This window comes from Cylas formicarius, unplaced genomic scaffold, assembly GCF_029955315.1.
Source record: "Cylas formicarius isolate icCylForm1 unplaced genomic scaffold, icCylForm1.1 PGA_scaffold_1__22_contigs__length_36826433, whole genome shotgun sequence".
Taxonomy (NCBI): domain Eukaryota; kingdom Metazoa; phylum Arthropoda; class Insecta; order Coleoptera; family Brentidae; genus Cylas; species Cylas formicarius.
Window position 1 is genome coordinate 22754815 of NW_026844264.1, and position 23021 is coordinate 22777835.

The window sequence follows — 23021 nt, forward strand, 5'->3', positions numbered from 1 at the left end:
ACCAACTATAACTGTAAATTATGAACCATAAAAAATAATGATAGCAATATTAGAGGCATGCATTCGTTTTTATGATTTAATTTTAGGTTATGAAATATAAAAAATTGCGGCAACAAAATCAAAAGCATAGAATACCCTTTATAATTTTGTCATGAAATTGTTGTTGTGACATCCTTGACAGTTAAATTTCAAGATGTTCTCAAACTCGTTTCAGAGTGGATTTATGTCGATATTTTTCAGCGTGGGGAGTAATCCTTTAGATATTTGGGACAAACAAGTAATTTTAGAATTGACTTGGATGGTATGGAATCGGTAGTTTAATTCCGATTGTAGGTGAAAAATGGTCACATTCGTAGGATCATCGATGACGAAGTGAAGTCCCTGGTGTTGGATATTGGGGGAACAAATGTCGCCACCACTTATATCACTTGTCCTATCAAGGCCAGAGCGTCGCTAGGAATAAGACTGCCTTATTTGGTTATGATCATTAAAAATATGAAAAAGTATTTTACATTTGAGATACAAATACTGGGTAAGAAACAAGTAGTGCCAAATAGTACAATAAATGCCCGAGTGGATTTTATCGTTATTTTGAAATCAATGGAACCAAAAAAATGAAATACCTATAAAATTTTATATTAAAATTATTTATATGCGCACGCAATACATATCTTAACTTCAGGAAACACACTTTCCGATATACTACACGGTGATCCACCAATGATGACCAAAAATGAAACCTTGTAATGTTTTGGTAAATTTTAGGGAGGTTTTTCCTCAATCCATAGTGAGTGATACATATCGCCGCAATGCATAAAATTTAATTAATTTAATATTTTTTCTGCGTCTTTTCCGAACATAATTTTAGATTTATTTACCAACAAATCTGTGTATTTAAGAAACATACAAAAATAGTAATTTTAAGAAAATTGAAGACGACTAGGTTGTGGATAACCTTTGTGTAAATTTCAAATTTTTTCGATTTCTCGTTTTTATAATATGTGGGAAAATTAGAAAATAATTCTTGAATTTTTAGTAGAGTCCCAAAGTGAAATAATATTTAGGGTATTTCAATTAACCAAGATGTTGCCACATTTATGTAGAATCGACAACACTGCATGATTGAAAATAGGGAGGAAGCGAGTATCTCCTCTTACGCCAGGATGCAATTAATGAATTAATTAAATTAAATAAAATTAATTATATTTAAAAAGTAAATCTGTTGGACAGCGACACCAACTGATTCGTTTTACGTCGTCATACTTAGATATGTTTTCGCGGGTGTAATGTTTTTAGGAGTCGATGGCTATCTACTATCCGAAAATTAAAAAAAACATGTTTTTATATTACAGGGAATGATTATCATTAATTTTCAAAGTCAGCATTTGGATCAAGTTTCCATCTTTTTTCGGATATCAAAGAAAAATAATTTTTCGATAAATCAAAAACCTACCTAAATAGGCGCAATATTATAAAATTTTTGAAACATAGCCATATATAGGGTAACTCATAGGTCATTAAGCAATTGTTACTTACTAATGATCTCTCTCTGAAAATCCTTTTAAAATTAATAATGGACGCGCTCGAATTGGATATTGACGTAAAATTAAATATTAATCCACAGTTTTTGGCGTAGAGCCCGGGTTTCGCTTTAATTCGAAAATCAATTTGAATTCCGTCGGTAATAATTCGCAAAATAAGGCACTATTAAAACAACAAAATAAGTACGTGTGGATTGCGTTTTTTCCATCCAGGTAACTGGGGTAAGAAATTTCAGGGTATATTTTCGAAGAAAAAAGGGTTTCAGTAAAAGTGGCCCTGAAGAATCGCAGTAAAATATTTTCACATTTCAGATAGTTTCCTTTCTAATTTTTTTTATGATCGCAAATGATCATTCTTCTGGCCCTTGTAGTAATTCAAATATGAATCATGACCAAATTTTTAAGATACTGAAAGGAAAAGGAAATATAGTTAAAAATTTTAGATCCTTACATTACGCGTACTACTTGTTGAGCAAGGAACGCTTTACAGGACATGCGTAGGTATGAAGAAAAGGAACAAAAAAAGGAGTTGCGTTTTTTATGTAGGAAAGACAAAACAACAACTCAAAGTTATCTATTTCTATTTCTTTCTTTGAGTTTAAAATAGATGTTTGATACTCTATAGTTATCTTTAAAATATTTTTCTGATCTTTGATTATAAAGATAGAAAATAAAGAATCGTTCAGCCAGTTGTGGCGGGTTTATGTTTTTCTATAACCTTCTTTTTATTTTTTTTACTATTCTTTTTTTTCTTTTCTATGTATTATATATTTCTACTTCACCGCTAAATTCTAACTTATTGTATGATCAAAAATATTGTGCATTTATTGCTTTGACATTTTAAGTACTTTACAGTACCTTAACTGCAGACTTTCGCAGGACCGTGGTAAAATCCATTCCAACATATGTTTATTCTGCATTAAGTAGGTCCTGCCGGAGACGAACCGTAATGAATTTCAAAAGATTATACATTATGTGTATTTCAAAAATCCAAACAAAATGCCCAATGACATTTTTCTACACTTAGTTTTTGAATTTTACGAAATTTAAATGGTTTGTATTTCAATACTGACTGGATTGATCCCAGAGAAATACCTGTCTCTTCATAAACTCCAGTAATAGAAGCCATTTTTCATAGAATCCTAATATATCTGACTTATTTTCTTCATTTAAAACATTATGATTCCGGCATACCATTTTAGCATTTTATACGTTACGGTTTTCTGCTAATTTGTTTGCTATCCTTGGAAATATATGTTTTGAATGAGCTCAGCGCTTTATTATTCAGAATACTTGAAGCATATGACTCCTTTCACAGATGCCAAATTCGCGAAAAACCATTTTAACAATAATGACTTGGACAATAATTGAATCATCAACGTTGTTTTCTAATATGTCAAACATAAACATATTTTTATTTGTCAATCAGGGGACTCTTTGAAATCATACAAAAATTTCCGATTCTTGCCGATTTGTCAAAAACGAGTGGACTAAATAATCGGCATAAGATATTCTATATACAGGGTGTTCCTTTAAAAAAAATAAGATGTAGGCTTATATTTCAGAAAACTGATAGTTTACTTTGATATCTCTAAAACCAAATAGTTACAGCCAATTAAAATTTTATAAAGATAAATGAACGCACGGTACCTATACTCTATTTATCTTACAGGTAAATGTAAAAATAATCATTTTTGTCTGGTGTGCTTGTGGATTAACAACATTCTTCTTGTATTTTATTATTTTGTATTTTGACATGAAATTTTGATATTACCCCCGTATCATTTTATATTTAACCCTATTGAGATGATCTGGTCCGAGTCCAAAGCGCATATAAGAAAAAATAACACTGCACCAAAATTTAGTGATTTAGTGAACGTAATTCGGCAACAGGTAGCCAAAATATCAGTACAAAGCTGGCCCATTCTTGGCGGGTAATGTCCTCCCATATGGTTTTCTCATAAAAAATGTCTTCACTTCTTTGACTGAGATAGACTTGTTTAATTCGTTTTTTTTTAAAATTCTGAGTTTGCCTACCGCTTGAATAACTACTGTTTTTCCGTAAATTATTTTTCTTCTTTTTAGTTCCATTCTAATTCGGTTTAGTGGTTTTATTTTTTCTAGAACTTAATTTCTAATAAATTTTATTACAGAAAGACCCGTTTTGTTTTTTATTATTATCAGTTTTCGATTGGAAAGAGAAGGTAATTCTCTTTATTTCAAATACAGATTAAGGTCCTTCGAGAGCAGCTGTTCTTTTTTTGTAATAATTTGAATTTTTCTTCCTGATTCATTTAAAACGATCTGGTCTTTAGCTTCTCTTAACCGTTTACCTCGAAACAACGATTTGTTAAAGTGATCAACACATTCCGCGAACGACCCGGTGTAATTCTAAATCGGGGAGTTGGGAGTTGTTCCCGCCCTATTTACCAGTAGCTACAAACGCTGGAGCAACTTCAATTATTCCAGATTCGGGGTCAACATCTGCAATTGATTGGAGTGCTATTAAAGGATCCGATTGTTTAGAGGGTTGTCGAGGTTTCAAGGGACGTTGACGGCCTAATTCCGCGACATATTTTGAAGCGGAATCTGTTATGAAACACGTTTCGGATTCCGAGATTTTGATATCTTCTGTTTAGAAAATTTAAATCTCAGTGTCGCAGAAAATAACAGACAATAATACCTGCGACTGGAATTCTGTATAGCATAGAATTTAATAATGTTATTTATACCCCTTGAGTATCTAACTACCAAGTGGTAAGATTAGAGAGAATCATTCTATTTTTTGAACAAAAGTATTCAGATTAGTTACCATAAAATTTAGAAAATCTTTCATCAACTTGAAAGAATCTTTTTTTTTTGCACTTTTAAAAAGACGATTTTAGCGCAGAAGATCAGCTCTATTTAAACATTAACATAGCCGCGAAGTAATAGCAGAACCCCCAATGCGCATCTAAATATCAAAGTAGATAGAACACACTGAACCTTCAAGTTGAGATATGTAGTAGATTAACATTTATTACAATGAAATCAGAGCTTTAATCTAACGCGGCTATACTGTTTTGCACAAAGCTACATTTACTTGGTGCTGCTTTTCGTGTTAATGTGGGTCTTCAGAAAAATGTTTTAAACTCCGCCAAAGGATCACATGTAACGATCGACGAAGTAAATAAAATAACTAAATTGTAAGCGGAAAAGAACTGCCACAAATAGTGCACACTTCTGCCTTTAGTAATAATAATAATAATAATAAATATATTTATTGGCAAACAAAAGACCTAATAAAACGCAGACATCCAGCAGAGCAAGACACTGTTCAAGCCTCAATTTATTGTAAACCAAATCACCCTAAGAACAAGAAAAAATATATAAACAAAATTAAATATGTTACGCAGAGTTCAGAATATCATTCATCATCACTAAATATATTTTTCAATAAAGAGAGAAATCGCAGGACCAATGAAAAAGGAGGGGGCAAGGGCAAACAGAAATTATTGAGTTCCAAGAAGAAATTTTTTTATACCGGTTTTTAAAAATTTGGTTAATATAGTTAAATCGAAAAGATTTAAATTATTTATTGTACGTGCAATGCTATCAGAAAATGATCTTTTAAACATTTCTTTTCGATATTGTGGTATATAATGTTTTTTCTTGAAGTTATGGACATCTGTACGAAAAATGATTTTGATAAAAAGATATTCAGGAGATTTTCACTTAATTAATTTAAAATATAATGTATCACGGTGTAACCTAATCCTATTGCACATATTGAGCCAATCCGAAAGAGCCTAGGTATGGAGAAATATAATTCTGTCGGCGAACTCCATAAACAAGCGGCAAACATGAATTTTGTATTTTCTGGATACGATATTGGTCAGCAGCGTCCAGGCAGGTTGCGTACACACCACAGCAATGATTGAACTGGGATAAAACGATGGATTCACAAAGCAGATTCTTTGTAACAATTGGAAGAACATACCTACGACTGTATATTCAATTAACAAATTCCCATATGCTATTCCCAATTTGTTTGTAACATAATCCTTGAACCGCAGCCTAGAGTCCAAGATCATTCCTAAACTTTTCGATGTATCCGAGTATGGTATAGGAGTGTCATTAATTTTTATGATCGTTTTGTTTTTGACATTATGTACCTGGGAGTCTTTTCTTTAAATCAGTGTTAATTTTAGTCTCAGACTTAGACTGACAGACTGAAATTTGAGTGCATTTACAAAGTTAAAGTATAGATTGCATAAAACAATGGACGCAATATGCTACCTAACTCAACGAAGAGTGGTTCGGAATACACATTGTCGCAGAACACCTGTTGAACTCGGATAAAAACACGCGCGCAACTTCACTGAACCCAATGTAGTGTAAAATTGAAATAAGCAATTTATGATTGATCATGTCAAAAGCATTTTTTATAATACATCTGGATTCCTGCTGCATCAGGTTTTGTTGAGCCAGTTTAAGTCAAGCTCTGAAGAAGTCAACAGGATAATTGGCGAAACGTTTGTTAGTTCGACTACAACAAAAACCTACGCAGGAGGAATCCAGAAGTTTTATAAAAAGTATTACAGTAGCCTGTGTAAGTTTCTTTAAAAAATCATGTCAAAAGACTTGCTAAAGTCTAACAAAATTAGGGTGCCAATTCTGCCTTCGTCCAATGCCTGCAGTAAATCATCAGTAATATCGATCGAAGCACTTTTACAACTATAACCTTTCCTAAATGCAGATTGTTTTGTAGGTAAGACCTAAGAATTTTCTTATTTGCCTATCAATTATTTTTTCTAAAACTTTAGAAAGAGTAGGAAGGATGCTAATTGATCTCAGCTGTTTGAATTCTGTGCGGTTCTTTACTTTAGGAAGTGGTGTGACCTTTGCATGCTTCTAAGATTTTGGAAAATAAGAGTTCCATATACATGTCTACTAAAAGGCGTTATAAAAGGCACAGCAAAACTGTATTAGAGAAATATTTAATCTATCGTTCATCATAATTGTAGAACGTGAGCTCTATCATCATCATCGGCGTCTTCTTCACGACTATTCTATATAATGTGCTAGAGTCAATTTCATACTATTCCTGTAAGTTTTTATGTCAGGGCGCCTTTCTTCTACCATCTGAACGTTTCTTAATTTGTCTATTTCGTAGCAGTCGGTATTAATCATATCTCACTATATATGCATTCAGTATCTCTGGTAATATTGTATACCGACGATATCCTTAGTATTAAGCGTAAAATCAAAGGGAGGAGAGTTATCGAAGGAAAAAATACTTACGGTAAAATAAGCACATAAATAGAGATAAGCTTCGATATGCCACTACGAATATGCCAGAATCATCTTTAATCTTTAATAAATGATACCCCAAATTTGTGAACGCAAAATATGATGATCTAACCGGACTTACCTCCGTCTAAAAATAGATGATTTCAGAGATTTGGTGTTAAAAGTTCAATTTTGTTTTTGTTTTCCATAAATATTTGTAATTGAACCAACTTCTTTGGGACCAATGCATTTAACTAGATAAAAATCCTTATTCTCGAATACCTTTTTCTTTCTGAGAGATCCTTACCTAGACAAAACAAAACTTATTTATCATAAACTAGATTGAAATTTTGCCACTCTACTTCCATGATTTGCATAAGGCATCTACGAACCTGAAGTAAATTTTTATAACTATCGCAGTTGTTTGCTAGCTGCCTAGTGATGAGAATAGCAAAACAAATACAAATATGGAATACACGTGTACAATTTTGAAACACAAAGTGCGGTTTTCGAAAAGGTCGTTCAAAATGTTTCGAATATTATTTTAGACGATAAAGACATGCGTAGGCGATTCAGAGTGTCGAATTTTCAATCCACTACGAAAGTGAGGCCATTTTGTACGACCATGCCAATAGGTCTAAGCTCGGGTTGGAACCAAGTCCAGTTTAATTTGGCAGACTTTACAAAGAGAGCTTATGGTGACAAATTTGTTGAATTCAGCCATCCGCATAGTGTATTTCGTCCGGGTCCTTTGTAGGCTCAACATATATAGAAACCGTACGAGTACAAGTGCACGCTAATGTGAGAATCAGGCGGATATATTTCGCAGATCGGCTTCTGAGCGATGAAGAATTGCCGAATGAGTTTAAATTATTCGCGCCTGGGCCAGGTGCTCAAAGACATGCTTCCCGAACGCCAAAAAGATCTTCCAAAGAGGCGGTCGGTAAGGAACAAGGTAAATAGCGCTAATTGAATCATTTACAACTGCACTCCTGGATAGTTTTGGTTAGTTAGTCATTGCTATAGGATGATCAATTTCGGTCAGCATTTCAGTTTTCTATTCAAGTTTATTTCTGTCGAAAAATAACAAAATAGGTCATATATAGTAAACAAATTAATAACTTTATAATGGCGCCTTCCTGAAAAAATTAGTTGTTTTTCTGGTCTGATAGAAAAATAAAGTGTTCGAATATTAAAATAAAATCATTCATATCACTGAAGATTTGGTTGATTATATATCTGACTCTTTAGAATTAATTTGATTATATGTTTTTGGTTAATTAATTTTGAAACTATTTACTTAGTATAGTGATACTTGTACATAATTATTTTATAAATGTATTTTGAAAGCAGCACATCCACCACCTATCAAAAAATCGTTGCCTAAAATTCCGGAAGTTCCTCCACCTCCAAGTCCTGTGGAAGAGCTTCCAACAGTTAAAGAAAGAGTTGAAGAACCGATTGAAGAATCGATTGAAAAACCAATTGAAGAACCAGTTGACTCCCAAACCCCGGATAAACAACTGGGTAGTCCACTAGAAGTAGAATTTTCAGATGCAGCAGAAGAATCAAAGTCACATCCCGTTGCTACGGACGAATTACAGGAGGAAGAATATATTCCAGGTATATTAGTAGTTCGGAAATTTGACACTTGAGTACACGAAACTTAGTTACTGTTTTGGTTATATACTTCCAATCTCCTCAAGGAATTTTTGCAGATACTGAAGAAATGGAAGCAGGGAAAGTACCAGAAACCTATAAGGATGAAGTGGAGGAACCGGAAGTACCATTAGAACAGGACGTACGATTAGAAGAAGAAGAACAATTTCTTTTAGAAAGTCCGAAGGAGGACTACCCCGAAGAAACAGAAGATCTTGCGCAAGAGGTTGATGCTCTGGAATTACCAGTCCCCGAAGAACGTAAGTCCTTTGGTCATTAAATGGCTAGTTTTCTAGTTTTCTATTTATGTCATTAGCAATGGTAATTTTCTAAAATGTACAAAAGATATAAACAACTTTTTTATTTTTTTAATAATAATTTTATTGGCTTTGGCAGATGAAGTTTTCGAAGAAACACACGCCGAACAACCAGAAACTGCTATTGATGCAGTTCCAACCGAAACTGATATCACCACCGCAGAGGCAGATGAAACTCTGCAAAGTGAACCGCCGACTGACGTAGAAATAGAAGAGGCTTAAATTGTTTTAATACCGCAATGGTTGAGTGTTCAAAAAGTAAAATTAAACGTTTACAAGGCTTCCGTCATAGTGTCATTTGGCATGATTCTTATTCAAAGTTATCAGAGAAACGAGATCTATATATTGTTACGAGTAGATGTTCCGTACATTTTAGTCTACTTGGTAATACTCTCAACACGAGCAGGTTTCAATAGATATTCATATTTAATTGTAATAAAATATTATATTAGCGGTTCTCATCTCCAGTCATCAAAGAAGTATACGAATACGCTAGCTTGAGTCTCTGAAATCCAAAAATTAACTTTAGTTAATTAGTCTAAACCATTTTCAGCAGAATAAACTACTGTATCACTTACCGACAAAGCGGCATTTATCGTCATCGGTCCGAAGGAGCCAATAGTTAAACCTAACGATCTCTGACATCTAAGTATCATAAAGTGAATTAAAACCTTCGTTTTGACATCCTGTTCGTACCATGTACTTTCGTATAGAGCATTGGCCAAATGTCCACTCTGAAATTGACAGTAGACTAATTTACTTTAATTTTGATAGTACCACAAGCGATAGACAATAAATAAGATGCCAGAACAAGCTGGCAAGAGTTTATGCCAGGGTGATAGACTCACATTTCGGTTCGGGCTTTAAGCTTTTATTCCTCTTTATTATTGGCCTTAAGTCGCCACTCGCCAGTGTCTACTGCCAATTCTATATTATTATTGTATATAGTGTACATTATAGAGCCCTTTTACAGCTAGATGTATATCTAACCGTCCCAGCCAATTTTATTAAATGGTTCAAACAACAAATATTCGAAATTGGTTAAAAATAATGACGTCATTATTTTTAATAGCTCTTCTAAACTTACCAAACATTGTAAAAATCCCATTTCATTATTTGTCACAGAAGCAGTCTTGAAAATAATTTAATAATTTCAAACCACTTATGAGCTCTTTGGTAATACGTTGTTTTTTAACTTTGGTATATGAGAAGTTTTTCGATATCGAAATTAAGGATGCATTCTACAAAAATCGCAATTTACCTCGATTAAAATTTCGTTGCAGTTCCAAGCGAGCAGAATTAATTGACCGCACAAAACAAATACAAACAATCCATTAAAGGCTACATTAACACCCTGAAATAAGCAAATTAATTATTGAAATAATTTTATTAATTTAGCTTACCGCCATTACTTGAATTACAGCTCCGGCGAACATAACTGAGGACGTGCCATATTCCATTAGAATTAAAGGTTTTATCCACTGATTCAAATCGTTTACATACCTAAAAAAATTGAAATTATTGAATTTTAACTTAGATCTAGGAGCATTCAGCCGATTAAACATTGAAATAATAATGTGGGACAATTTTCGAATGTCAATCAATACATAAAAGTAAAATTGCTTTCCTTACACAATAAACTCCTGGTGTTTAAGGCAAACCATTCGTAAACTCCGAAACGGATTATTTTGCCAGCTCTGGGTTCCACCGAATTTATGGAAATTTCTAAAGTTTTCTTGAAGGATTTTTAGTTGCGACCTCAAAAAAATTAATAAGGAACTACTGAAAGTTTGAAATGCGGCCGTGTACAAAGCGGTTAGCAAAATTTGCGCTAATTGATGTACCAGCGCCCAGATGTAGAATTTGTCTTCATCGAACGGGTACCAAAAATGAAGTGGCAATGGTTTATTCAATGTGGAGTTGCTGTACTTCTCTAGTCTATAAATTTTGTAGCTATCAACGATGCCTGCAATGTTGAACATATATATTTTAACTTCTCAAATATGAAAAAAAAAACAATATTTGTAGCAATAATTAAAAAATACTAAAAACTGGAAACTATGCTTACAAATATCGAGTTTACCACCAGAATTTGCAAGGTTTATAGTCCGTCACAGGGGCACGTGATAAACCAAATTATGTTATGTAATTGAGAAAAAAATATGAATTGAAAATAATTCTCATTGGGAACAAATAAACAAATATTGAATTAACACAACACAATTTACATAATTACTTCCAAATATTAAAAAAAAAGAATGTTTGCTCTTGCCGTAGTATTATTCTATTTTTATTCCTATAAACATGAACTTGGAAATGTTATCATTGAAGGAGGAAATATAAAATGTAAAAATGTTAAAAATATTATATCTGTTAACATTAATTTGTGATAGAAATGTTAACTGTTCTTAGTAACGAAAAAATAAGACATCACAAAAAAGTATATACTGGTTAAAAAAATAATTTTTAATTATATATAAATTATTATTTAATTTTGAAAATGTTATCTAGGCGGTTGTAACCCAAAATGGAAAAAAATTGTGATTGAAACTTGTCTAATGGCGTTTAATAAAATGAACTTTTTAGGATAAACTAGTTTTAGCACCCTAGTAAGAACAAAAGCTTTTTAAAGCCGACCCAAAAGCAAAGCAGTTTGTATTTTTAACTTGGTCATTGATATTGTTGTGTTATTAATTTGGATAATCAAAATTTAATATACTCCTTGTATACCGGAAATGCAGAACAAATTCTCAACAAGTTCATACTACTATATGATCGTCCTGAAAAGGAGTTTGCAGTCACTTCCCAGGACGTCCCCCGCAAAAATTATAAAATCTGGGTATTCTAAATTTATGAAATTTCCGTTGTCAATCAGTCTATAATCATTAGAGGACTAAATGAAGTTTAAACTAATAAACAATCTAGCGTTAAATCTCCGTATTCAAAAGGGGTCAGGCATATTTTAGGATGCTGTGAATTAAACTGTCATTAGCTTCTAAGTATAATTTTTTAAAGTTTTCTGTCATATTTTTTAACCTCCAGGTACGTGTTTTTTAAAATTTATTAATGTGTGATGTTATGATGATTATTTCACAGGGAGAGATGATATTTTTTCTTATGTGAAGCAATATTTCTCATAATTATTTTCAATACTTTATCAATGTGGTTACTACGCTTGATGCGGCGGTATATTTCATGTTAATCTGAGGTTTACGAAGAATTAAGCTATAAAATGTTGCTACTCAGATTTTTTGCCTATTGATTTCATTTTATTTTCTAATTTGTGAGGCTATAATTTTGACATGCATTATTTCTTGAAAATAATGTTATTGAGCCAAATATACTTCAGTAAAATGTTATTCATTAGGTGTTAAAGTTTAATTCTGCAAATTGTTTTTGAGATATCGACATGAAAACTTAGAGTCGTGGGTTTTGGAAATGAAGAATGCAATTACATTTTATCTCATTTTTAACATTGGTTTCCTCGCGACCCGCTCATTTAATTTGTAGGACTTTTTAAGTTGTAGGTTGATTTCTCGGTAACAATGCAATATTAGAAACTCCTATTCAGAATAAGTGGTACCATATACGGGGTGCAAAATGACACTGTTTTTTTGGATATGTTGGTAAGTGACAAGTACATAATTTTGGTTCAATTTAGCTGATGTTATATCTCTTATATGTTAATCCAAAATCAGAAAATATTAAATCTTTTATTACATCACATATACATTTTAACTAAATTGTCATTTTAATTTTTTTTAAACGAATTTATTATTTTTTATTTCACATAGTATGGTATATTTGGGAGGAATGCAGGGACGTCGTCGGTTCCTAGACAAAACCTTACTACTGATTTCATGTAAATACGCAAGATCTACATTTCTTAAAAACTGTAGGTTAGAGGTCTGAGAGAGAGAAAAAGAAATAACACATCTCTTTCTGTTAATTGTACCTATCGGAATGTGCAGATGCTTAGATGTGTGGATGCTTACCAAATTCCCAATGGAGAACTGCTCCTCCACAAGCACACACGTAGAAAAATTTGGTTAACCGATTGCAAGACCTTATATGCCTTTTGTAAATCATTTCTAATTCGAGATCGTTTTTGTGAGCCTTATTGTATAAGTTCGATTCTTTCGCTATTGCCATTTCTATGAGTTTGCAAAGTGTCTTCATTTGACACATAGACATCTTGAGAGCTAACAAACTCGAAAATAGAAATTTGGTTAATGTCTCGAATGCTAAAACGATATTTTTTTAAAAGAATCACACCGATTTTCTAGTAAAACCTTAAAAGTAAGTAGAAATAAATCTTTTATCGACGGCCTGAATTTGAGAATGTAGTCTGTATTGGAATTAACATTCTGTTATTAATGTTAATCATTAAGATATAGCAATAATTTCCCAAATAATATCTTAGTTCGTGTGTTTATATTATAAAACATTAACTTAAAAGCTCAGCATAAAACTTCCGATTTGCAGCTTCTTAAAACTCTTAAACTATTCTCAACGGGAAGTTTACAAACTTTTAATGAATCAATTAATTTAAGCCATCTTAATTTTTATTAGGAAAGTTTTAGTGAATAAAAAATTAATCTTCTTAGATGTGTTCATAAATGAAACTTTAGGCGCTAAAGTGGTAATTCAGAAGTATATTGTGAAATAATTATTAATTCAATAGAGAAGCAGAAAAAATAAACAAACAAAATAGAAATCGTAAAGGAAGTGGAACTTATCACTTACCAAAACAGGACCACATTTTTATGTATAAAAATTAAATTTATTCAAATAAAAATAAATGCTTTCGGTTAATGAAAATAACAACCAATATCAACGAGTTTCATCTAAAGTCACTCAAGTAATTGGACTGACCACTCACCTGCAGTAATGTTTGTACAGAACAGAGTTGGAAGGTTAGCACCTAACAAAATAGGTGTCAAGGAGTTACATGTTTGTATGATTACCGAGTAGATGGGATAAACATTCCTACAATATGCTGGCGCATTTTTAATTTCCAGTCTCCATATACCACACAATAGCAACATAAACCTCGTGTGATAAAACAATTCATTGCCGGCTGCCATTGGCCCGGAGGTAATGTATGGGGATTTAATACATGCCGCGTTTTAAGACAAACTTAAGTACCTACGCATTTATTAAACATTTATAAGTGGTGGAAAGAGCAAAATACCGTTTTTAGAACTCCCGTGGGGGCGTTTGCACCAGTGGCGTCGAATTCAAAAATCGTTAACGGTTTCTTTAAAACTGAAGTTAGTTGTAACAGTCTATTCAAGCTTTCAAGTTTGCCGTTTTGATATATTCTATGCTTTTTATTTTAAAAGTAGAATATTTATTTGGTACACCTGGTAGTACACCGTTCACCATCAGTGGTTTAAGATTGTTTTGCTTTTAGGTAAAAAAAGTGAAGAAATGTGTATAAGCTCAACCCATTAATTTTCAATTTTATTAAACAGTGGCCGCGGTTTCAATTAGTTTACTTAATTTCAATAATAAAAAAAACTTGGGGCTTCGTGGCATTCTTTTGCATAGCTGCTTAAAAATTATATTATATTATAAAAATAATTTTAATTTTTTATTATATTCACTTGATATGATAAAATTGTTTGAAAAGCTTGTTACTATAAGTAGAGGTAATTTTGCTGATGCTGTAGCAGGAATATACCAACCAATCTTACTGGTGACACCGCTGTTTCGGGAAAATTGTTCTTTACTTATGTCAACGTATGCGGTTTTTAAATTACATGCAATATCGCACAGGGAATTTCAAATAAGCGAGCGCTTTAGGAAGCCGCAAATAAATACACGTTTAAATAACTTATAAGCGACTTTCATGGAATAAAGTTACTATCAGCCAGAGATAAATTGAATTTGATGGTTGTCCAACGCGGGTCTGGATTTTATTTTGCGACTCAAGTCATATTCTGAAGATTGCATCCAAATTGTTTGGTATGTTATTAATAAGTAAGTTTAGAAGACGATTTACATGAGTATTGGCGTTTTATAAAATGTTATTTGTTGCTCATAAAAATACAGGCAATAATTTTGTTTAAAAATTTGATGATATAAATGACATCATTTTCTGCTTACAAAAGTTAGTTTTGGTTTGTTCGGAAGCCTTTATTATTTTCTACAGTTTTAGATGCGAAATGTTAAAAAATATATTTTTTAATTGACAAAATGAAAACAAAAAAAGCATTTTATGTTATTTGTTATTATTCGCTTTGAGAAATTCGGATGCTGTAAATTCAAAGTTTTCGATATATGCACTGTTGTAAAAGTCTTCTAATGAGGCACAAAATATGAAATATCTTAAAAATGACTTCAAATGTGCGTATAATTTGAAATAGAAGGAAAATATGCATATGCATACAATGTTCTTTACATTCGCTATATTGATATTTTAAATCAGTATACGAAGTACGAAAAATTAATAATATTATAGAAACCTTCGGAATTAAACCAATATATTTTATTATTTATTTCAATTTATTTAATTAATTTTTTCATTCTTCCTGAATAATACATTAATACTTTTGGTTTAATAATGTTTAAATGATATTAAGTTTTAGTTACTTCATGGGCATGCGACGTTTGGCATATACTTTATCAAGTAAAAAGAAGCTTTACTTCAAGTCGTCGCCCGTCATCAAAGTTGTATATGAATATGCCATTTTGATCCGCTAAAACACAATAATTAAATTGGCTTACTAAACACTGCAATGAGTTCAAGACACATTATGCATAGCAAGCATAGTAAATATTCTCTTCCCTACTCTAAAATATCCAATTATCTACGGATGAAGCGTGCTGAAAGTGTCAGCCCTTCTAGTTTTGTTTTTGCATGGTGATGTTACTTACTGACAAAGCGGCATCAGCTGTCATCGGACCGAAGGGTCCGATATTTAAAGTTAATGGTTTCTGACATCTCAATATCATAGTGTATATCAAAACCTTAGTTCGCGCATCTTGTTCGTACCATTCGCTTTCGTATAAGGCTTTCGCCAAATTGGCACTCTAAAAGTTTTAAAGATCTGGCAGAGTGTTTGATTATTTTTTCTAAAGTGTAAAGACATTTTCTAAAGGTTAGTAGATAAAAATATTTGTCGCAGTATGTAGCAGAAACATTAACAGAAAATTGTTGATCTCTATTTTTTTTTTCGAAGAATTGTTATTACCAACGAAAATTCAAAACCGATATAGAACATATTGAATGAAATATAAGTTGTCAAGATGTGTTGTATAGAGTAACGGATTAGGCAAAAGTCTGTTTTTTTTGGGAGATCTTTCAAATTTAATATCATTCATATATTTTTTTCAATTTTGCACTCCCATTCCGAAATTTTGTTTTTTCTAATGAGAAGATAACTTAACGCTGACTCCTCACAAAACCTAACTTCCTTTTGCGCAGACCCTCTCCTTTTACAAGTACAAAGTACAGTGAACTCCGGTTATGAAGTACCCTCTATTGACAAGAAATAAGCGCTATAAAATAAATACAAAAAAAATTGTGTAGGTACGTACATATTTTCATTTTATATAAAAATAGAAAATTAATAAACACCAATATAGGCACTAAAAAACGAATGAAACTAAACTATCTAAACTTAAAACTTATCTACCTATATAAACTTTACAACATACAAGTAAAAATACATACTTTATTCTTTTTGAGCAAAAAAATTCGTTATTTTTATTTGTTTATTTTTTTTCAATACAAATTTTATATTCTCGATGTGCTTCTCAATTTTCCAGGATGCTTGCATAATATCATCAGTTACATGATCAGTAGTAAAAAATTTGTAACAATTTTAGAAGCACAAAGCGCTTCAGAATAACTTGGTACTTCGTCCTGTTGAACATCATCGTCGCTTTCGTTAACAGAGCTGTAAAACTTCAGTAATAATATCATTATCCGTTAATAACTCGGGTGTTATTAAATTATCATCAACAGTTGGGAAGCTATCCAGCTCAGGAAGATACATTTTAATGTTGGTTAAATCTTGATCGCTATTGCGCAACCAATTACTTAGGTGAACCTCCAAGTCATCGTCGTCATTATTTTTGTGCTTCTCGAACCACAGTAAGTCATCGTCTGAATCAAACTCATCTTCCGATTTTATCAGACCTGTATGTCGAAAGCAGTTTGAAATAGTGGTTGAAATAACGTTATTCCAACATGGTGCAAGTAATTTTATGGAGTGTAGCATAGTGATGTTGAAAGGTTCCTTATTTTCAAATGATTGGATCAAACGATACAAAAATATCTACTGTAATATGTCTTAAGGCATTAATTTGGAGGCAAACAATCTATCTCTATCTCTATCTGATATTTGAGGATTAGATTTTTTTATGAGCTGCATAATTGTCAACCAGAAGCAATATTTTTCTATTCTGACTATTTAGTTTTTCATCCCAATCCTTTAAATTATTAAAAAATGCTGAAGTCATCCACGCTCGCTGGTTTAACTTATAAATGACAGGTAGATTTTTCACATTTTTCATGCATCTTGTGTAATACTGTTCCACTTATCCTCTAACCAGTCCACCACAGCTTGTTTGTTCATATATCCTTCACCAGAAATTTTATATTGTGACGAACTTTAAAACGTTCGAGCCAACCTGTAGAACAACTAAAATCCTCACCCTGTAATCCTCTGGCTTATTCTTCGGCTTTCGATTTCAGCACTGGAATACTTATTGCAACATTTTCGGATCTTCGAACTTGAAACCATCTTAAAAGAGCTCTGTCTACGTCTGAACGTATCAATCACTTACTTTCTTGATCTTTTCGCGATTACTCGAAATTGTAGATAATGTTGTTTTCGCCAATTTCTATTGTCTAGCAATTTCCGCCTTACCGATGCCACTCTCAATATTTCTTATAATCTTTATCTTTTCTTCTACAGTTAAAGAATTGCGCCGATCCACCATTTTAACCGTTAACTCAAAAAACATAAACTGGAAACTGTCGGACGGACACGCATGTTTCAGAGAAAACCCCGCAAATGATTACTCGAAAATCTCCGATTTTTTCGATAATTCGGTTTCAGCGTACACTTGTACTTTATAACCAGAACATTAGTGGAAATATTGTACGTTATAACCGTAGTAGAAGTTATGTATTGTACGTAATATCCGATGAAAAATCAACAGTATTTGACTGGACCAGTAAAATATGTACGTAATACCCGGAAATACGTTATATCCCATGTACGTTATAAACGGAGTTTGCCGTATTTGTGATCTGCTTATGTTGAGTCAATTCACGAGCCAAAACGAACGAAAATGTTAATAAAATATATTCATACTTTTCGTACGAAAAATGCAATTATTTAAACACGGTGAATATCGTATATTTTACAATATAATCCGACATTTCGTACACACATGGTAGCTTCCAAACGGTGGTTGTGTACAAATTTGTGGTTAAGCATTTTTTTTGCATTTTTTCATTATTGTTTACATTTCCTTGTACCTCAATCAGAACTTCATTGCAATTCCAAGCCAAAAGCATCAGCTGACCCCACAAGATGAAAACAAACACCACGTTAAAGGCTACATTGACCTCCTAAAATAAAGTAAAAAAAAATAACAATCCGTTTATTCTTAAATGTGATACAAATATACAGGGTGCATTAACAAGGTGTACAGCTAAGATACCTCATAAACAGTAAAGAATACAAAAAAATTGATATAAAATTTGGAGACTCGCGAAACCACTTTCCTGTAGAGCTGATCAAAATCAACATTTAGAATATAGAAAATTTAAAACTTCTGTAACCGTAAGAATAGTTTGAAATAATTAACCAAGGGTTTTTAAATTTGGCGTTTATATTTAGAAAATCAGAGTATTATACAAATTTAACAAATTTAAAACATAAATTAGAACAAAAAATTTTCAGATTTGAATGCTTTATTTGATAATGCTGTATTTCGTAAAGGCACAGTGTGCCAAAACAGCTGTCATAAACCATCAAAAACTGTGAAAATCTGAACATTTTTTGTTCTAATTTAATTTGTGAATTTTTCAACTTTGTTGTTATAGTATATAATATAATTATTACTATAATAATTATAAAATTAATATTAATATATATTTTTTTCACGAAACAAATGTTAGTGACTCTAGAAACCGATATTAGTTTCCAATATTACAATTGTAATTAAAAAAAAAAAATTACAAAAAAATCCACCAGCCACAAACCACCATGTTCTACAAAATTTTATTATTAGGAACAACAACTTGAAACTAAAATTTCCACTTAGAGTCGGCAGATCTACCGAATATATAACATTTACAAAATATCCCAGGATTGGCCTTTGTTTATCTAAGAAGTGACTAATACTACTTCTCACTAGGAAAACTGAAAGAACACTAGTTTGCTTATAATCTCTGAAGTAGGTTCACCGAATGCTCTAAAACCCATATTCCTTCGAAGGCCCTAGTATCCAAAGTAAATTATTTAGGTAACGCTTGTAAAGAAAAAAATTAAACAATATAATTCCTGACAAAACTTCATAATTCTAAGATTCAAACATTAATGGTCGCTGCATTTTCTAAATTATTCTATCAAGCGTACCGAAAGTGTCGCTTTAAGACATTAGTTTCATTACCCACGGCCGCGAGCTACTTTCGGCATTTGCGGTCACGATCGGATTTTTTCTGACGGTCGCGTCATATGTTACTTTCAGTGAATGTATTCGTGCTCTTTTGCCACAATGTACCCAAAAACTAATGCCACAGAAAAAGTATAGCATGCAACACGTTGAAACACTTCTTCAGTTACTCGCCTATCAAGAACTCGCTCAGCTGTCAAATCAAACTCCACAAGAAGTAAGATCACGCATATTAAAATTTTGTAAACTTATAACACATTTAATATACATTGTAATATTTTAAGATGCATTGTATATATTTATATAAGTTAAGAAGTTATAATAACATATAATTTAACAATAAACATTTTTTGACTAACTGCACTCGATATCTTAGGGGTCAACCTTAATAATAACAACAAACTTTGCTTACCGCTATTATCTGAAATAATAAACCGGCACACATAACCGACGACGTACCATATTCTATTAAAATTATTGGTTTTATCCACTTGTTTAGATCCTCGACGTACCTAAAACTTGTAGAACTTAATATAAAAGTTTAAATTTGAAGATATTTTTATAAAATATAATTTACAAAAATATCAATCAATACCGAAAGGAAAACTATTAAAAATATATACGCACAAAGCAAAAGTAAAAAACTCAGATAAAATCAGACCTTATGCGCAAGGCTGTTTTTATCTGTGACATAGTTAAAAAGCCAGAAAGTATCCAGCTTGAGTAAATCTTTTGTGCAGAAAGTTAATCCAACAAAATGTTTAATACCCTATTTTGTGGTTGCATTAGGGCATAAGGCACCCCTTCACGAGATAAAATGTTGGGTAACCGTAAAACCCGTTTTTATGACTGTGAAGTTTTTTCGTAGAATGGAGTTTTAAAAGAGCGGTTTCTTCGAATCAGTATGTCTACCGCTGAAGATTGTTTCTCGTAAATTAATAAACAGTGCGTTGTTGATTTGGAAAGTCAGCCGCGTTTGTTTCAATAGAATACCACTTATAGGATCCTTTAGGCACTGTAAAATTTGTGTTAGCAAAATAGTATCTCAGTGGTGTGGGATTTGAGGAATAAATTTTTTTAATGGATTTTGAAATAAAGCGTATTTTAATTTTTAATTCCACAAACAAAAAATTTCACGTGTCCATAAGTTGCCATCATAATTGGGTATCCTCCAGTGTGTCAGATTTTGTATATTTCACTTAAGGTTTTGGAATAAAATTAATAGACAGGATCTTGAACATGTTTTTTTTTCTAGAAAGAATAATTTTGTTAATGAACTTATCTATCTTATCTACTACTGTGACTGTAAAGATGAAAGGCGAATTAGCGCAGGATATTTATTGCAATTTGCTCGACGTATTCCATCCTCAATTTGATATTTTTCTTCTTTAATAAAGACGTCTCAGCATGAGTTTTTTTTGTTTGTTAACACGGTTTGTTGCAAAAGATAATCGATTTGTTCTTTTTTGTTTTAAAGATTTTAGGTAACTGTACAAAATTTTAATTCATTACCTTTAGAGAATTCGAAAAACCATTATCTGACCATGTTTAATAAGTTGTATTTTGAAGTTTTGAGTAGTAGTTTATAAAACTTTTATCCATGTTTTACGGAATTGGTTAAGTGATAAATATTGCTGTCTAATTCTGGAACACCCTATATTAGAGAGGCATCAATAGTGGGTGTTATCTGTTTCTATTTTAATCATCGACTTATATAGACTTTGGATAATATATCTAAACAAACACTAACTGAATTTGAGTACCTAAACAAAGGTTATATTTTCTTTAAGTACGACGTGAAATTTTTTCGATGCGAATATTTGCTTCCATATAAATCCTTACCCTATAAATTCTTGGTGTTTTAAGCAGACTGTTCTTAAACTCCAAAATGCGCTACTTTCCCATGGTTCTAATTCATGGAAATTTCTAAAGTTTTCCTGCAGTATTTTTAATTGGGCCCTTAGGAATATAAATAACGAAGTGCTGAAAGATTGAAAACCGGCAATATAAAAAGCCGTCAGTGCAATTTTGAGCAACTGGTCCACCAACATCCAAGTGTAGTATTTATTCTCGTCGACTGGGTACCAAAAATGAAGCGGTAGCGGCTTGCTTAGGGTGACGTTGCTGTGTTTTTGTGATTTGGAAAAATTATAGCCATCTACAATACCTGAAATGCCCATAATATTCAGATTTTTTTGTTACCGAGTGTGGGAAATGCTAAAAAAATACTAATAAACTGCTAATTAAGCAGAAAGTTAAGAACACGACCTCTGCAAACTGTTATTTGTGATATTATTATATCAAGCGCAACTTGTTTGCGGTATTAAATAGATCAGTGTAAATTAAGACATTGCACAAGTTTCTGAATCATTTAAGTGTGCCAAATGTTCAGTTCAAACTGAGAGTTCTACATTTCTCTAATATAAAAATATCTTTGTTATCTTACCAAATTCCAAGTGGAAAACGGTGCCACCAGCCACGGTAAGGTAGAATATTTTGGTCAACTTATTACAATAAAAAACGTGTTCTTCGTAAATTTGTTGTAATGCTGGATTGCACCCTCGCAACTTACTATACAAGTGCCTCTCTTTATCGAGAGCTAACTTGATCAGTTTGGGAAGTATGCCCATCTGACACATAGATATTTTAAGAGTTAGCACAGCCGAATACAAGAAACTGGTTAATGTTTCGTACGCTAAAAACAGTAACAACAATGTTGACAGTACAAGCGCACAAACCATTTGAGAGATTGAGAGAAGTTGTGGCTTTTCATGACATTACTTGATGTTAACATGAGCTAACAACAATCGCTTTGGGAGTGAAACATTGATTGACATTTTGGTCCCTATTGGTATAACATATTCAGTCAAGAAGTAGTATAAGCTACATTTTTATAAGAGAATTATAATATACCGCTTGAACATTATTCTTCCCAACAATACTCATAATGAGTTTAATTGGTTGTCCAAGCAGATGAGGTATACTCTTTTTCCTCTGAATGGTTTACTAAATCTTGATTAATCAACTAATCGAATTAAAATTAATCTTTTCACTCAGAAAATTGAAACTTCATTTAAATAAAGTCCTTAAAGGTCAAAGCTTCATTTCACTTTTCAATTGTTAAGAAATGAGACTCACCTACAGCAACATTATTCGATCTGAATAACGTCGGCAAGTTGGCGCCTAGTAATATCGGAGTCAAGGCATTCCAAATTTGTACCACAGCCGAATACAATGGATATATGTCCTTAAGAGTTACTGGCGCTTTATGAATTTCTAGTCTCCATATGCCACACAATATCATTATAACCCTTGTGTAGTAAAACATTTCTTTAGTGGCTGCCATTTTTAGAAAAATGCTTCGTATTACATTCTCAATGTGAATGTGGCCACAGTGTTAAAGAATCTATTGCGAATATTGCAATGGTGGGGATAAATATAGCTTTTAGCGCTGAGCGCTCAAATCGGAACGTTCCACCCAGTGGCGCAGTTGAGTATTTTTTTTCAGATTTTGTAGGCAATATAAGAATCTCTCTCAGAGCATCATTTACTTTTCTAGAATTTTAGACATATGGTTGAAAAGTGTAATCTG

General features: G+C 32.3%; 3 protein-coding genes across 9 annotated transcripts; 1 reads left to right on the forward strand and 2 right to left on the reverse strand.

The window, feature by feature from the left end:
- The first annotated feature begins 6 nt into the window (after window positions 1–6).
- LOC132696911 (variable charge X-linked protein 3B-like) lies at window positions 7–9021 on the forward strand. 3 transcript variants are annotated; one of them, XM_060662045.1, is made up of 7 exons: window positions 7–277; window positions 334–532; window positions 7361–7510; window positions 7570–7767; window positions 8166–8435; window positions 8519–8731; window positions 8868–9021. In XM_060662045.1, the coding sequence occupies exons 1-7, from the start codon at window positions 194–196 to the stop codon at window positions 9008–9010; spliced, it is 1257 nt and encodes a 418-aa protein (XP_060518028.1). In that variant the 5' UTR covers window positions 7–193; the 3' UTR covers window positions 9011–9021. The 3 variants fall into 3 exon arrangements, with proteins under 3 accessions (XP_060518028.1, XP_060518029.1, XP_060518030.1); XM_060662046.1 differs by having other exon boundaries at window positions 8531–8731; XM_060662047.1 differs by having other exon boundaries at window positions 225–301; window positions 357–532.
- A 21-nt stretch (window positions 9022–9042) lies between these two features.
- On the reverse strand, window positions 9043–13914 carry LOC132696912 (odorant receptor 30a-like). 4 transcript variants are annotated; one of them, XM_060662051.1, is made up of 8 exons: window positions 13671–13914; window positions 12784–13032; window positions 10598–10754; window positions 10421–10546; window positions 10192–10291; window positions 10050–10142; window positions 9367–9522; window positions 9043–9293 (listed from the first exon to the last, which is right to left on the reverse strand). In XM_060662051.1, the coding sequence occupies exons 1-8, from the start codon at window positions 13873–13875 to the stop codon at window positions 9237–9239; spliced, it is 1143 nt and encodes a 380-aa protein (XP_060518034.1). In that variant the 5' UTR covers window positions 13876–13914; the 3' UTR covers window positions 9043–9236. The 4 variants fall into 4 exon arrangements, with proteins under 4 accessions (XP_060518034.1, XP_060518032.1, XP_060518035.1 ...); XM_060662049.1 differs by having other exon boundaries at window positions 9044–9293; window positions 10421–10754; window positions 12784–12990; XM_060662048.1 differs by having other exon boundaries at window positions 9048–9293; window positions 10421–10754.
- A 1416-nt stretch (window positions 13915–15330) lies between these two features.
- On the reverse strand, window positions 15331–22816 carry LOC132696861 (odorant receptor Or2-like). Of its 2 annotated transcripts, XM_060661948.1 has the most exons (7): window positions 22568–22816; window positions 21876–22124; window positions 21272–21596; window positions 19842–19941; window positions 18288–18380; window positions 15671–15826; window positions 15331–15492 (listed from the first exon to the last, which is right to left on the reverse strand). In XM_060661948.1, exons 1-7 carry the CDS (start codon window positions 22773–22775, stop codon window positions 15436–15438), a joined length of 1188 nt encoding a protein of 395 aa, XP_060517931.1. In that variant the 5' UTR covers window positions 22776–22816; the 3' UTR covers window positions 15331–15435. The 2 variants fall into 2 exon arrangements, with proteins under 2 accessions (XP_060517931.1, XP_060517932.1); XM_060661949.1 differs by lacking the exon at window positions 21876–22124.
- Between the last annotated feature and the right edge of the window lie 205 nt (window positions 22817–23021).